The sequence below is a fragment of the Acomys russatus genome, chromosome X, assembly GCF_903995435.1.
Source record: "Acomys russatus chromosome X, mAcoRus1.1, whole genome shotgun sequence".
In the NCBI taxonomy this organism is placed as follows: Eukaryota; Metazoa; Chordata; class Mammalia; order Rodentia; family Muridae; genus Acomys; species Acomys russatus.
This window is the reverse complement of record NC_067169.1, coordinates 77,958,182-77,974,374: the sequence shown is the minus strand read 5'-3', so window position 1 is coordinate 77,974,374 and position 16,193 is coordinate 77,958,182. Positions and strand designations below refer to the sequence as shown.

The 16,193-nt window shown below is 39.5% G+C and overlaps 1 protein-coding gene across 1 annotated transcript; it reads right to left on the bottom strand.

The window, feature by feature from the left end:
- Positions 1 to 881: 881 nt before the first annotated feature.
- On the bottom strand, positions 882 to 3,710 carry LOC127184910 (melanoma antigen preferentially expressed in tumors-like). Its single transcript, XM_051141367.1, has 3 exons — positions 3,421 to 3,710; positions 2,198 to 2,779; positions 882 to 1,395 (listed from the first exon to the last, which is right to left on the bottom strand). Exons 1-3 carry the CDS (start codon positions 3,708 to 3,710, stop codon positions 882 to 884), a joined length of 1,386 nt encoding a protein of 461 aa, XP_050997324.1.
- Between the last annotated feature and the right edge of the window lie 12,483 nt (positions 3,711 to 16,193).

The window sequence follows — 16,193 nt, the reverse complement described above, 5'->3', positions numbered from 1 at the left end:
AACCTTGTGAAAATTATTAATTACTGACTTTACATACACTATTTCTGAGTAAGTCTAGGATATATGAATTGAAATTATTATTATGCCATATTTTAGAGTCTAAAATAAGTTGGACTCAGTACTCAAATGCGGTTAGTATGTATGGGACACAGATATCATATACACATATATATATGTATATATCATACATGGAATTATTTATAGCTAAGGAAATGTACAGGATTAAGATAATTTGTATAGAGTAAGAGAACTAAAAGAAACAAGGGGATATATTATGGCAAAGATCCTAAATACCACCCAAAATTACAAAGGCTGGATACCCACCCTTCATGGAGAGTGGTAGAAACTTTACAGTGAGCCTACATCAAGGAAGTAGCTTGGGGGGATATTCAAACCTCAGGGCCTCTGCTATCTTTATTTACTGGCCCAGGGTTAAATCGCAATAGTCTCCCAATAAGCAACCAAAACCAGCCTAATGTAAAACTCAGGGGATGAAAATATTGTCTTCAAAACCCACCACCCTTTCCACAAAGATAGGGAAAGGCTGTCACTGTCCTGCTTTGTGTGATGTGCCCATCAGCAAACCAAACACGATGGGCAAAGATAATAGTATAGCAGGATTTGATTATCCTATATTATATACACACCACCATGGTCAGTAAAATGAAATATACCAATAATAACAAGAAATACACAGGAACTCTTGAAGTCCCCCAGTTTTTCCTAAGCTATTCTCTATGGGAAGCAGTTACATACCTACACTCTCTAAGTATAATTTCCTATAACATAAGGACCTTATGGATTGAGTCTATTGGCCCAGGGAATAATATATAGTACTTAAGTGGTACATATCAGGTTGAAACACTTTTGGACTGTGAAATCTACTCAGTGTAAGTGATCCAGTTCATGTCACCCCTCTGTGCAAGCTCTAGCATCGCCTTCAGTTGTAGTTGTACAATGGCAAACTTCTGTCTGTCTAAACTGCCCTGAAAATGCCATTGTTCAAAGCAATGTATAGGGATAGGATAAATCACGTATTTTAGTTCCATCAAAGGTGTCAAATTATTCATGACATTCACAAGCATAGGCATTGTGACGGGGTTAGAAGCAAAGGCCAGGACACGAAGATGGATACATTTAGTTAGGGCAGTGATAAGAACAGAAATTGCAGAATCATTTAAAAGGCAGTGGTTTATCTCTAGATGCTGAAGCGTACCAGAGAGATTTACCAAAAGAGTGTGAATGGGCTCGACATTATCCCAATACATTGCGTTGTTACTAAGATTCAATAGCTTTAGCCTGGTGACCTGAGGGCTCAGGGACAGAAATCTGAAGTCTCTGTAGGAAAGATCACAGAATGGCAGATACAAGAATTCCAAACAAGGTGGTAGGACTCTGTAGAGAGAAAATAAAACAAAACAAAAAAAAATATTCTGAAGAACGAAAACTGAATGAGGAAAACTATACCTTTATATCTAGAACAAAGTACTTTCCACATGTATTATATGTGAGTATCAAAGTGCTGTAGTTCACTTAATAGTTTTGTGACTAAGGAAGCTTTTGCTTCTTAGTTCTGGGTGTCCTGGAACTATGTAGACCATGATGGCCTTGAACTCACAAAATCTATCTGCCTTTGCCTCTTGAGTGAGTGCTGAGATTAAAAGAACATGCCACTATGCCCAGCTGAAAGTTTAGTTTTCAACAGTGAGATACAATTTCTTTTCAACTTAGGATTGTGTACAATATATTATAATTGTTGGTTTTAAGAACTATAAGTCAGTACTCACAATATTATCCACTGTAGATTTTAGTTCACCTTTTTTAGTGGAGAGAGCAGGGAACTGAAAATTCCCTTTGGCCAGTGCCCAAAGAACAACCTCTTCTTTCATGGCCTATATCTTGGAGACTCTAGATTAGCAAAGTGATCTAACATTATGCATTTATGGACATCTATAATTATGTGCATCAGTGCTACAGGAATAACGTCTTCCTCCATCTTGGTCCTCTTCCTCATATCTAGAGGGTTAGTGTCTTTTTTTCAAATTTAGATTTTTGTACTCACATTCTGTTTTCCCATAAGTGACAAAGTGGAATGCATAAAAAGCTGTGAGGAGCTTAGATATACAAAAGAATGTTTCCTGTCTAGTCTCAAATAAGCTATTGAGGAAACCCAGGGATCTACCCCCCAAACTCTTACCTGAGAACTTTGTCCAGATGATTTTTGAGGCAGAATGAAGTCAAGTTGAGTTCTTTGAGGCTTTCCATACGCTGCAAGTGACTGAGAAAAATTTTAAAGACTTTCCTATTCAGAGATCTAAAAGTGACATTATATAGACTAAGGCTTTGTAAGTGGACCATCCGAGACAGGATGTTGGTGATACCACTCAGCGAGCCCTTCTCCACTGACAACTGATCAACGCATTTGAGATCAAGAAATTTCAGGGTGCATTTGCACTCACACAAGTTCTCAACTTGCAAATCTCGACAGCACACATGCAAAGACCCTGCACTCTCCGCAATTTTACCCTTAAGCAAAACCAAAAATTGCCTTTCCATTAAGGAGCCATCAAGGGAAAGGTCTAGCAGTAATTCTACAGGCTTGGGTGACTGAGCCTTGAACTTTGAATTTACAGTAGAAGGCAGTTCTTCTTTTTTCATGATAGAATGGCCAGAAAAAGCACAAGAATAAAAACAGAATGGTGATTTGCTGCTGACTTCAGGGCATGTAGTCCTACAGTCAGTGTCCTGCCGAAAATCTAGGATCTTCAACTTAGGTCTCCTGTAGGGATAAAAGGAGATAGAATATTTGAGAAATAACAGATGATAATGAAACCTAGTATGATCATTGATGACATACAAGAACAAATCATTTCATCCATAGCTGGCACTCTGTATACTAATTACCAACAATTCTTTCCTATGAAATTTTGGTCTCCTCCCCCCATCCTTTATACACCTTAAATCATCTCCAGTCTTCTAAAAAAAAGATTTATTTATTTATTATTATTATTATGTATACAGTGCTCTGCCTGCATGTACACCTTCAGGCCAGAAAAGGACATCAGATCACATTATAGATGGTTGTGAGCCATCATGTGGTTGCTGGGAATTGAACTCAGGATCTCTGGTAGAGTAGCCAGTGCTCTTAACCTCTGAGCCATCTCTCCAGCCCCTCATCTCTAGTCTTAAAGCTCCTGTTTTTTCTCTTATGTAATAGTACATGTCACATAAACCCCTCAATAATACTCCCCTAATAACAGTTTTCATAATGGATATTGAAGATCTTAGTCTTCAACTTAAGCATTTGGCCAACAGCCTCACACAAATATCTTCAGCATTCACTAGTTACTACTTCCAGGAGAGTAGTATGCTGTGGTATAACCTTCTGTGTCTTACTATGTCTCTATTATAGGATCTTACCGAGAAGCAGAGTCCTGTGCAGGACATACTGGAAGATTCTCAATCATGGCTTGCAGGAGTTCATGTTGAGCATCCTGAATAATTAATGGCCCAATATGGAGACAGTAAAAGGGCCAAACTTTAATCATCGCACTCAATACATTCTTATGCCCACCCTCGAAGGCAGCAATGAACAATGGAACAAAAAGATCTCTTGGAATATCCCCCAGAGCTTGGATTGCTGCAGACTCGTTGCTCAGCAGACTCTGCATAGCAAGATTCAACAGAGTGTTTGGGGTCTCTGCATCCATCTTTGTGAACCTACATCAGGATGAGAAACATTTACAAGTTCTGGGAAAATACACAGTCTCTTCTTTGAAACAAATGGTAGAACATTTCAAAACTAAATGGTGACTCAGATGGCCACCACTAGATACCTCTACTATAGACACAGATTAGAAATTGACTTGTGAGTGTAAAAGGTAGGGCTGTGTGTGTGTGTGTGTGTGTGTGTGTGTGTGTGTGTGAGAGAGAGAGAGAGAGAGAGAGAGAGAGAGAGAGAGAGAGAGAGAGAGAGAGAGAGACACTATTTACTTCCTTTTGGAGATTGCCTACTCCATCATATATATATATATATATATAGATATATATATATAGATATATACACACACATATATATACATATATCACATATGTATAAGATAAAACACAATTGAAATGGGTAGTAAGTAAGCAGAAAAAATTTTGGTCACTTAGCTACTATATGGCTCCTGGTATTTTCCTTTAGCAGTGTATAAGCCATGGTGAAATAAAAAATAAATCTAAAGAAAGTGGAACAATAGAAAATATTAAAGAATCAAATTAATTTGATTAAAAAGAAAAAGAAATGACATTCTAGGCCAGGAATTGTCATACTCCTATCACTATATTTGTGGCAGATAAAGCTATACCAAAACTGTACAAGATACACATGAAGAAAGATGGTTAAGAGCTTAAAGTTATCCTCAAGCAAATTCAGAAAAACTAGTCATAAATTAAGCCTAAAGATGAAAAAGAAAACAGAAAAAAATGGGGTACAGTTTAGGGCAGAGACTTAAAAAAACTGTTCAATTTAAACCTGTATGCTGTCTCACATGTGGAAAGTATATAGTCAACCTGATAAAGATCTGGGATTGGTGCCAGGAGTTGGGGTGGCAAAGCACAGTTGGATATGATTCATGTAAGCTAGAAGCTGGCATTAACATAATGCAATGAATATCATTAAGATGTATTATGAATATGCATTACAAATAATAAATATCAAATGAGTATAAATTAAGCTATATGGATGGTTTAGAACTGCAATACTTAAAACACAGTCTCTGGGGGAAAATAAAGTGATGTGGATAGGAGAAGCACTCAAGAAAACCTGTTAATGATGGGAAAAGAAACAAAAGAAGAGAATTAAGAATTTTGCTTCCTGCTGTTTAGCTGCCTCGCAGAAATCTAGACTGGCTGATCCACCTGTCTGGTGGGCTCAGTTTTCTGCTTCTTTGAGTCCAGATTGTCAAATAGAAGTGTATACACAATATGCACTGTGGCCCTTCCAACTAGGAGTGATGGGCCACTGTTTAGCCTGCAGAGTGGCCGGCGCACCTGTGGGGGCAGCAGAGACTTGTTCCTCCCACACATTCCCCTAGGGAATGCCCATCCTGAAGGCCTCTCCTGCAGATAGTGACAGAACTCAGCAGTCTGACTTTTCCAGTTAAGTTCGGTCTTTGAACCTGACAATCTTTAAAATGTGAATACTGTAACAATATGTTTTCTTGGATTGTTGTCTTTAAAAGGATTTTTTTGTGAAGTGATTGATTTATCAAAGAAAAAATTAAAAACAGAAACACACACAAAAAAAGAATCTTGCAACACATACAAGAGTCACAACACTCTTAAGATTTTATTCTACTGTCAGAACAGAAGCAGCAGCAGCAACAACAACAAACCCTCTAAAACGCTTACACAACACCAACAAACAGAAAATAGCATGATTAAATTAGATAGATTATAAAGCAAAGTAGTATTATATGAATAAGAAAAATTCCAAGCCAAAACAGTAAACCATCAGAACACAAAATTACTGTTGCTTATCACCTACCTAGTATGGTACGTTGCTACAGCATCCAGTACACATTACAACATTGTCCTTGGATAAAATAACTTGATGACTATAAAATTATCATAGCTAAGAACAAAGAAGTGCTATGTTTTCTTGAGACTTCCAGGATTTCAATCTTGGGGACACAACATTCAAGCAGTGCTGAAAATGTATTCCATGGTCTTAAGAAAGATGGTCTTCAGTTATAGCTCAGGGTGTAAGAGAGTTTAGTTACATCCTACTTGTGAAGAACTTTCTTTTGTGTGAAGCAGAAGTCAAATAGTCTTGAAACAAAGGGACTGGGAAGTCTCAAGAAGCCAAGTAGTTGATTTCACACAATGTTACAAATGTTAGTGAAATGTATTCAAGGATTTGCTGTTTGTGCCATGTTATAGGGACAACCAGACAGGAGCCTACTGTCAGAGAGTATAACAGGAATTAACTATTGTTAGTGAGGCCTCACCCAGCAACTGATGGAAAATGATACCGAGACCCACAGCCACATATTAGGTGGTGCTTGGGGAATCCTGCAGAAGAGTGGGTGGAAGGATAAACAAAGCTGGAGGGATCAAGGACACCACAAGAAAACACATAGAATCAACTAACCTGGGCCCAAAGAGGCTTACTGAACCGCCAAACAGACCTAGCCCCCCACCAATAACAAATGTGCAACATGATCTTCATGTGGGACCCCCTAAAACAGGAACAGGGGCTGCCTCTGACTCTGTTGCATGCTTTTGGATCCCTTTCTCCCAACTGGACAATAGAAGAAGATGCAGCTAGTCCCAGTGCAACCTGATGTCAAGGTGGGCTAATACCCATGCGATGTCACCCTTCTCTGAAGGGAAAGTGCAGGAGGAAATTGGGGAGATGAGGTAAGGTGAGGTGAGAGGGAGAGACTAGGAGGAGAAGAGGGAGGGGAAGCTGCAATCTGGGATATATAAAGTAAATCAGTAACTTACTTAATAAAAAGTTTTGGTAGGTGAAAAATAAAAATATGCATCCTATTCTCTCATGTAAGAAGGCAACGAGAGAAAGCACGGTACATTTCCTTTATGCAAAATAAATATAATATTAGAGAAGAAAGTAAAGGGAGATGTTATCCATCCCTACAGTGAAGGGGGAGAAAAAAAGGAAATAACAACAGGGTAGGGAAGATGAGAAAGGACTGGTACTCTTCCAAATACACATTTTATATTGGCTTATCTGAGTAACAGTAATATTCCTCATACCCAAAACATAAATACAGTTGAACTTATAAAGCAGCATCCCTGCATCTTATGGGGACTTCATGTCTGGTGTCAGGTATCATTTATTAGCCACTGCTAAAACACTATGCTGAACATACCTACCACACCAAAATGCGCAGAGGCGAGTATGAATGCCATCAGAGCAGGCATTTACGTCACAACTGCACAATTTCAAGACAGTCATAACAAAACATGAAACTCTAGAGTAAAATAACCTTGGAAGGTATCTGCATACTACCTGGTAAACAGCAAGAATTAGAGTAAAACCTGAGTGTGGCTGCATATCAGGAGGTGGGAGCAGATGGTTCAAGATACTCTCAACTATACAGTGAGTTAAAAATCCACTATGATACTCTTTCTCAAAATCCACAAGTAAAAGACAAGTTTGGGTAAGATGTCCCCTGGAGGGGGAGACCTGGTGGCACTCAGAGGAAGGACAGCAAGTAGCCAAGAAGAGACTTGATACCCTATGAGAATATATAGGGGGACGTAATCCCCCTCAAGAACAGTCATAAGGGAGGGGAATAATGGGAAAATGGGGGGGGGAATGGGAGGATACAAGGGATGGGATAAACATTGAGATGTAACAAGAATAAATTAATAAAAAAAAAACATCAAGAATCACAAAGGAAACGCTAGGATGACTGAAAGGTACTGAAACACAGAAGGGCTATTTATTCATCCAAGAGTAGCAAGATCTCAAAAGCCCCAGCACCAACTAGTTCCATGGTGAGGGTAGTAGGAATGAGGAAAAGGCACTTCCAAATATAATGTGTCTCCAGTTTAAAAAGGTGGGCGGGGGAGGGGATACTCCAATCCCAAAGATCAGCCCATGAGTCTCACAAGCCTTAATTCAATCTCGGAAATTTGAGACAGTGACCCTGCTGTTGGCAGTGGAGAGGGAGAAATGTGGTTTTTCCCCTCTCCGCTGTTTCAGAGGGCTAGCCAACAAGGTACAATCTTGAGAGAGGCCAACTCCTGGAGATAAAAATGTTGGGGTAAATAAGGAAACAAGGAGCAACTGCAAAAGGAGCGGCTGGCAGAACAGCTTTGTGGGAAACCCCTGTAGAAGGCAGTGATGAGTTTGGCGAATGATAGGCCAGTACACTCTGAGAATCGCATCCTTCTGTGATGTAGAGGCCACCATTCAGAGGTCATGTTCCATGTGTGTTAATGAGCAAGGTCCAGCACCAAATGATAACTGAGGACACTAAGGATCCCATGCTGGAGGGGGCAGAGCAGCTCTGCGTCCAGAGTCACTTACCTTCTGTATGGTTCAATGCTGAGGAAACTGAGAATCTGAGTTTCAGGTCCACGAAGGCCTTAGGGGGCAGCAGCCTCCTCCGTCTCACAGGTGGTCTACAGTTGGCCAAGAAAAAAAAAAACAACACAATGAGACCAAAATCCCAACACAAATCTCAGCGCTCTATTTCCTACTCTTGTCTGTCCTCTTTATTTATTTCATTCATTTATTATTATTCCTACTTTTAAAACAGAACATTTTATTAATTATTTGAAAATTTCATACATGCATACTATGTATTCTGTTCATATTCAAATCCAGTCCTGTCCCTAAATCCTCCTAGATCCATCCCCACTTCTACACTCCTCCCAATTATAAGTGCTCTTTTCCTAGCAATTAATGCTTCTCCTTTTACCCACATTGAATTTTAACTTCACAGTTTACTGTACACTATTTCTGCCAGTATCTGCATCATAGCTGTTGGGGAACCGTAGTTGGTTTTAATACTTTCTCTGTATTTGTATAGTTTAATTAGATATTACAGTGACTTCTTTTCTTCTTTCTTTTTGGGACTTAAGACTGAGCCCTCTACAGATAGCTATCCAGTGTAAAAAAAAAAAAAAAAAAAAAAAAAAAAAAAAAGTAAACCTGAGGACACATACATCCAAAATTATATAGGAAACCTAACACAGAAATATAAATAAAATATGAAAATGCAAGGAAAATGAATATATCTCAGCAAATGCCATGTCAACAAAACAAAACAAAAAATCCAACAAAAACAAAAATGCTGAAGTGTTTAAAATGCTGGACAAATAGTTTGAAAGTATACTTGAGGGGGCTGAAGAAATAGCTCAACAGCTGCTCTTCCAGAGAATCTGGGTTCAACTCCCAGCCACCATGTGGCAACTTTACAACGGTCTGTAACTCTAGTTTCAGGGGCATCCAACACACCTGCACAGATGTACGTGCAGGCAAAGCACTAATGCACATAGAATTAAATAAATTATTAAAAAAGAAAGTATATTTGGAAAAAATTCAAGAACTTTCCTGCATATGAATGAAGTGAGGAAATTAACTCAGAACATGTATATAGATGAGAAAGCCATAAGGAGTTTGAAAGAACAAGCAGAAATTCTGAAAATTAAATCAATAAAAAACATAGAAAGCACCAGGCTGGCTTATGAGCTGGAAGGTGAAATAAACCCTTTCCTCCCCAAGTTACTTTTGGTTATGGCATTTATCACAGCAACAAGAGAGCAAACTAGGACAGTTTTCCATTCAATATTCCATTCAATAGCTACAGAATACACATCTCTCATCAGTCCATGGGGCAATTTGTGATACAGATAACAATTTAAGTCACTAAACAAGTAAAAAATTATTAAAAATAAAAGCAATATTTTCTATCTTATACAATCATAAAGCAGTAAAACTATAAATCACCATCAAGGGAAATGACAGAAATGAAACAATCTAAATAAAATTGAACATCACACTCCAATGATCAGTGAAGCAATCAGGGAAGATGTTAAAATTCTTGAAATCAGTTTAGGGAATTCTAAGAAACTCTCCAAGCATTACAGGCTACTGCCATTGCCCTTGGACTTGGACTTGAAGGTATGATCCCACTGTGGAAGACAGCATGTATTTTAGGCACAGGAGTTGGAGGAACTGACGTGGAAACAGTCTTAAAGTCTCTTCCACAAGAATGAGTTCTTATAGTAGTCAATGGTGCTATGCAAGCTGCCAAGGGAAAAATCAATCAGCTGTCATAAGTAGCTTCTTACTTTTCTATTGCTATGAAGAGACACTGTGACCAAGGGAAAAAATAGAAGATCATTTAATTAGGGGGGTTGCTTACAGTTTCAGAGGCTTAGTTCAGGAGCATCAAAGTGAGGAGTCTAGTGACAGGCAGGCAGGCATGGTGTTGGAAGAGTAGCTGAGAGCTTACTTCCCAATCTCCAAGTAGGAGGAAGAGAGAAAGTGAGAATGGGCCTTGCACTGGCTTTTGCAACCTCAAATCTGGCTTCCAATGACACACCTTCTCCAACAAGCCCACACCTCCTAATCCTTACTAAACAGGCCACCAACGGAATCAACCATTCACACCCTTGAGTCGATGGAAGCCATTCTCATTCAAACCACCACATTCCACTCCTTGGCTCCCATACGCCTGTAGCCACATCATAATGCGAATGGCACAGTCCAGCTTCAAAAATCCTCAGTCTCAAGACCATTTAAAAATCCAGAGTCCAAAGTTCTTTTTTTCCAAGACTCAAGGCAATCTCTTTACCCTTGAAAAATCAAAGTCTAAAACCAAATTATACAATTATAACAAATAATAGCACAAAATATACATTACCATTCCAAAAGAGAGGAAGAATAGGGCCATAGTGAGGAAATACTGGACCAAAGCAAGACTGAAACCCAGCAAGGCAAATTCAGTATTTCTATGTCTGATGCTAAATGGCTTATTAGACGGCTCTTCATATCTCCTACTCCTCCCAGTATTATTGACTACATTATCAGCTTTCCTTAATGATGGAGCAAGTTTCCAAACACCTTTACACCTCTATCTTCCTTGATAAAACCAAAGCCATGTGGCTTAAGCTACCAAGTTCTTCTGCTTGCTTGGTCTAAACCTGCCCCCTCCATGACTTACATTTTGCACAAGCTTTCACTCAACAGTATGCCCTGGCATCAGAAATCCAAAAGTCCTGCTGAGACTGTCTTGCTGTCATTGCTCAACTGTTATCCATCAGCCAAATCCATATCTCAGGGAGAACTGTCTGTTGAGACGGTTTGCAAATAGCCTGCTTTGCCTGAACAGACAGTTCCAATAGGAGGCCGTATGTACCCTTTGCAGCTCCATCAGCCTCTTTATACTCAAGCCCCCTGCCCACTCCTGCAAGAGGCTGGACCAGCTCCTTTCCCTTCACACAAGTTATGTTCCCATGGGAAAGTTGCTGCTCCTCCTCACTGCTGTGCTAATAAACATAGTCTTATCTGGTGAGAACAGACTTTGGTCTCTTTTATGCCCTTTGTTCCTTTATTGCTCCTAAATCTAACATTTTGGTATGGAAACCCAGAAGGGCTTCCAGGGCCCCTGCCTTGTAGTAGCTCCAATCCTTCTTCTGGGAATTTCTTGACTTCCTTACTGACCTTGACTACTCTTGAAAGTTGTTACTTCCGGACCACAGATACCTTCTGAACTCACTAAGTAGGCTAAACAGCCACTAGCTGCCATGTGAGAACCCCTGGCTGTTGCAGCTTCTGCTTCTGTGAACAGTGAAAATCCTGTGAATCAAACTTCAGTTCTTGGAATGTTTTGGTCTCTGTAAATCCAGATCAGGGCTGCAGGAAAGGATCGGAACAGCCTTCTATTATTGCCATTTATTTTCTCTACTCCTTCTCCTCATGTTCCCCCTCCTTCTCAGACCTCCAGGTCTATCACAGCAATACTTCAGTCCCCAATACCAACTTCTGTCCAAGTTACTTTTCTATTGCTGTGAAAGCACATCATGATCTAAGTAACTTAGAAAGCATTTAGTTGGTGGCTTACTTAGAATTTCAGAAAGCTAGACCATGACCATCATGTCAGGAAGTGTGGTGGCAGACAGGCATGATGCTAGGCAGAAAGGGGTGTGTGGGGGAAGACTGAGCTCAATGTGGACTTTTAACTCCCAAGGCCCATGCCTGGAGACATGCCTCCTCCAACAACGCCACGCCTCCTAATCCTTCCTCAACAGTCCATCAAATGGGAACAAAGCATTCAAGTATATCAGCCTACAGAGGCAGTCTCATCTAAACCACACCACTACACCTATGAACCACTACAAAGATCAACAAGGCAAGAGACTATCTATGGTACAATAGTGGCACTTTGATCTTCATGCTAGCCAACAGCTAACTGGATGTAAAGGATCACTTAAGAGGAGGGAATTCATGCCTGGTACTGTAAAGTTGGTTAGTTACCTGTGGCTGGTTTGTAGATGCCAGAGGAGAATGTACTATTTCCGTTTTCCTAAGCCACTATTATATCCGACTGTATTCTAAATATTTGTCATTACGCCCATGCTATGTCCATGAGCATAGCACTCATCCATTATCAAAGAAGTGTCTTTCAGAAACAGAGGGAGGAGCTTATTACAGAGATCCATAATTGATCATATAAGGAGACTATGTGACTGGAGTACTCATCTCAAACTAAGGCTCAGGGAAAATCATGGAAGCAGAGAATGAAAAGACTGAAAGAGGCAGAGCAATAGCATATCTGCTGTGAGATAGCAGCCCAGAGACATGACAATGGAATCTCAACAATAACATTTGCCTAAATCAGACCTGCATTCTGACACCAGTTGACATGACTACGTGGATAGAGACATTTTACAAGGCCCCATCACAACATGAAGAACAGCATGTAACTGATGCCTGCTGACACAGGGAGAATCCACTCTCTCCAGAGATAATGTGTAGTAGGTTCCTGAGATTAAAACTTCCAACACTTTTTAAGGTATAGGATGTTCGCACAGCCATAAACTAAGAGGATATTCTAAGAAGGTGAAACATTCTATATCCTGCAGGGAATATTGTTAAGCTCAGGTAGTAAAAGCAGAATAACTTTAGAAAGTCCCTGAGTACTGACTAGATTAATTAGATCCTTCCCTTTCCAAGCATATATAAGCAGGAAGAACTGCTGAGAAACTCTCAGACAAGACAAGCTGCTTGGAAGAGGCTCAGGCCAACTGAATGACCAGCAAAGAACATTCTCCAACCTGCTCTACTAACTGTTGGCTGTGCAATGTCCTCCAGGCTTCCAGCATTTTTGAGATGTTACTTATGCTGGTGTGGGATTTGGTGATGCAGCTATTGTTGAATCATGTCTGTTTCCATAAGTAAACCCTCACCCATATTCCTGGAAGTAACCCCATTAAAACTCATTGTTTTACTAAGTTTGACTTTAGTGGCATAAAGATTTACATTCCTTTGTTTTCAGTTCTCTATCTGTGGTGAGAATACATCTGTTCACATCTTCCCAAGAATTGTCACACAACAGATAAGACCCCTGATAGGCTACACAATCTCTAGTGGCCAGCTCTAAACACATGTAAATATGAGCAATGGTAAATCAACTCAGAAGAGGGGTGTATGTGTGTGTGTGTGTGTGTGTGTGTGTGTGTGTGTGTGTGTGTACACAAACTTTAATAATTAAAGAGGAGGTCGTAAACTTGAGAGGAAGAAAAATACATGAGAGGAGCTGGGAAGGGCAGGGGATGGAAATGAGGTAAATACAGTACTCATAAGTGAAATTATCAAAAATAAAAACAGCTTGTTGTAGCCGCCATTGGAGACCAGCAGCAGCCATGCCCTGTGGTACCCCATGGCCATGGGCCTCAACAAAGGGCACAAGGTGATGAAGAAAGTCAGCAAGCCAAGGCACAGTGGCCTCACCACGTTTGTGCCAGACATGATCAGGGAGGTGTGGCTTCACGCCCTATGAGTAGCATGCTATGGAGCTGCCCAAGGTGTTCAAGGACAAGCCTGGGCTCAAGTTCACCAAGAAGAGGGTGGGCACACACATAGGGGCCAAGTGGAAGTGGGAGAAACTTAGCAACATGCTGGCAGCCATGAGGAAGGCAGCAGCTGAGAAGGACTGATGCCCCCTCCTCCAATAAATGTTTGTGCTGCACCAAAAATAAATAAATAAATAAATAAAATATGAAAACTGCTTAAAATTAAAAAATATCTAAATAAAATGAAAACTTTTTAGCACCTGTGAGATACAGCAATAACCTATCTAAGAGGAATAGCTATGAATGATTCAATTAAAAAACTCAGAAATAGCCAGGTGCGGTGGAGCACGCCTGTAATCCCAGCACTCAGGAGACAGAAGCAGGAGGAGCTCTGTGAATTCAAGAACAGCCTGGTCTACAAAGTCATTCTTGGACAGCCAAAACTATATACAGAGAAACCCTGACTCAAACAAACAAACAAAACAACCCCTCAGAAATAATAAGATAAATAGCTAATAAGACATCTTGACACCGCCCCCCAAAGAACAAACCAAACTCTAAATCAGTAAATGCAAAGGCTAAAAGTTATAGGGACAGATATTAATAAGTTGGAGACTAAGACATAATGATGGTTTGAGATTAAAATAATGTGGCAATTTGAATAAGAATGGTCCCATCCACAATCATAAATTTTAATGTTTGGTCTATAATTAGTCTTGGGAGGATTAAGAGGATTGCCCTTCTTGGAGTGTCATGTCTCTGTCTCTCTGTCTCTTACTCTGCTTGCAATTCAGATCATATCCGAGCTATCAGCTACTGCTCCAGCTCCATGCCTGACTGCCTCCAAACTCCCCACCTTTATGGACATAAACTAACCCTCTGAAACTATAAGCAAGGCCCCAATTAACTGCCTTTCCTTTATACTGTGCTCTTCATAGCAATAGAAAAGTAATTAAAAAGTGGGTACCGGGGACTGCTCCATTGCTGTGACAGGTCTGGCCTTTCTGTTTGTTTATGGAATGTGGGCTTTAGGGCTTTGAATTAGGAAAGCGGCTGAACTCTTTCAAGTTAGGCCTAATGAGTCATCCCAGTAGGAATTTGAAAGACAGTAACGCTGAGGACTATGTGGACAATGGAGTCCCAGCTTGAGAGGTTTCAGAGGACAACAATAGTAGCAACTGGCCTAGAGACCAGTCCTAAGATGTTTTGGCAGAGAATGTGGCTGCTTTTTGCTGTTGTCCAAATAATGTGCAGAGGCTAAATTGAGGAGTGTTAGACTAATGCTGTTGACAGGAGATTTCAAAACAATCCAGTATTGACTGTCACATTATTAGTGATCTCTCTTAAGCAAATCTACACATCTCTTGTCACAATAGCCTACTGTTTTGTTGCTATTGCTCTTTGATATACTTTGAAAGCTGCTAATATTTACTCACCAGTTCTTGTATGTAAGAAGTCTTTCTCTCTTCTAGTGTCTTCTTTAATTTCTCTCTTCACTGTTGTGAGAATAGATTGTTCCAATTATATCATAGAGCAATAGCAACTAAGTCAGCATGTTATTGCAACAAAAAGAGATATGTAAGTCAATGGAATAAATAACCCAGAAATGAGAACATATATCCACAATCATCTGATTTTTTTAAAAAAAGTGTCCAGAATATCCACCAGAAAAAAAAAAACTGTTTTTAACGAATGGAGCTGGTAAAAACTAGCCATCTAATGTAGAAGCATTAACTCATAGCCCTGTCTCTCACTTTTTACAAAAATCGATTGCAAATGCATCAAAGTTCCTAATGTAAGATGCAACATACTGAAACTTCTATAATAAGATAGGAGAAAAACACTTTAAGATACAGACACAGCAAAGCTTCTTTAAAACCCATTCTGGAAACAGCTTAGGAAATAATAGCAAGAAGTAACAAACTAAACTTCATGAAGGAATAGCTATTACACTCTAGTTATATATTTCACACAGAATTAATACTTAGAATCTTCAAAGAACTTAAAACATTAAATACAGAAGCTACCACATGGATAAATGACAAATGACAAATCAACTGGACAGGTATCAAGAGAAGAAATACAAATGGTTAATAAATACACATAAATGTTTAACTTCCCTAGTCATAATAAAAATGATAATCAGAAGTGCATTGAGATGCTACATGACAACAAATGTTGGTGAGGAGGTAAGGGAAAGGAGCTCTTATATCATGCTGGTGAAAATATGAAAATCCTCATGGTGGAGCCTGGCAGAAAAAGAAAACTAAAACTATCTTACTGTCTATACATACCATTCAAAGCAATCTAAATGAACACACCATAGAGATACCTGCACATTCACATTTCTTATGTTATTTTTCACAATAACCCAGGAATGGATTCAGCTCAGAATGCTATCAACAGATGAGTGGATCCAAGAAATAAGGTAGGTGTACATAGGCAATGAAGTTGTTTCCAAGTGGCAAAAAGAAACAAATGGTGCCATTTGTAAAACAAAACAAAATAGAACCAAACCCAAATACATGGAACCAAAAACCACCAAGTTACTCAAAATCATCCAGTTTCAGGAAGACAATATTCCATACTTTCTCTCATAGGGAAGAGCCTAGATTTAAATATATTTTCACACATACACAAAATATGCCATGAAA

What these genes read in the sequence shown, in the direction of transcription:
- LOC127184910 (XM_051141367.1), bottom strand. Translation starts at nt 3,710, where the DNA reads ATGGATGCAGAGACCCCAAACACTCTGTTGAATCTTGCTATGCAGAGT. An exon ending in GCACAGGACTCTGCTTCTCG is followed by an intron (nt 2,780 to 3,420) that starts GTAAGATCCTAT and finishes TTATCCCTACAG; the next exon opens with GAGACCTAAGTTGAAGATCC. An exon ending in CATCTGGACAAAGTTCTCAG is followed by an intron (nt 1,396 to 2,197) that starts GTAAGAGTTTGG and finishes TTCTCTCTACAG; the next exon opens with AGTCCTACCACCTTGTTTGG.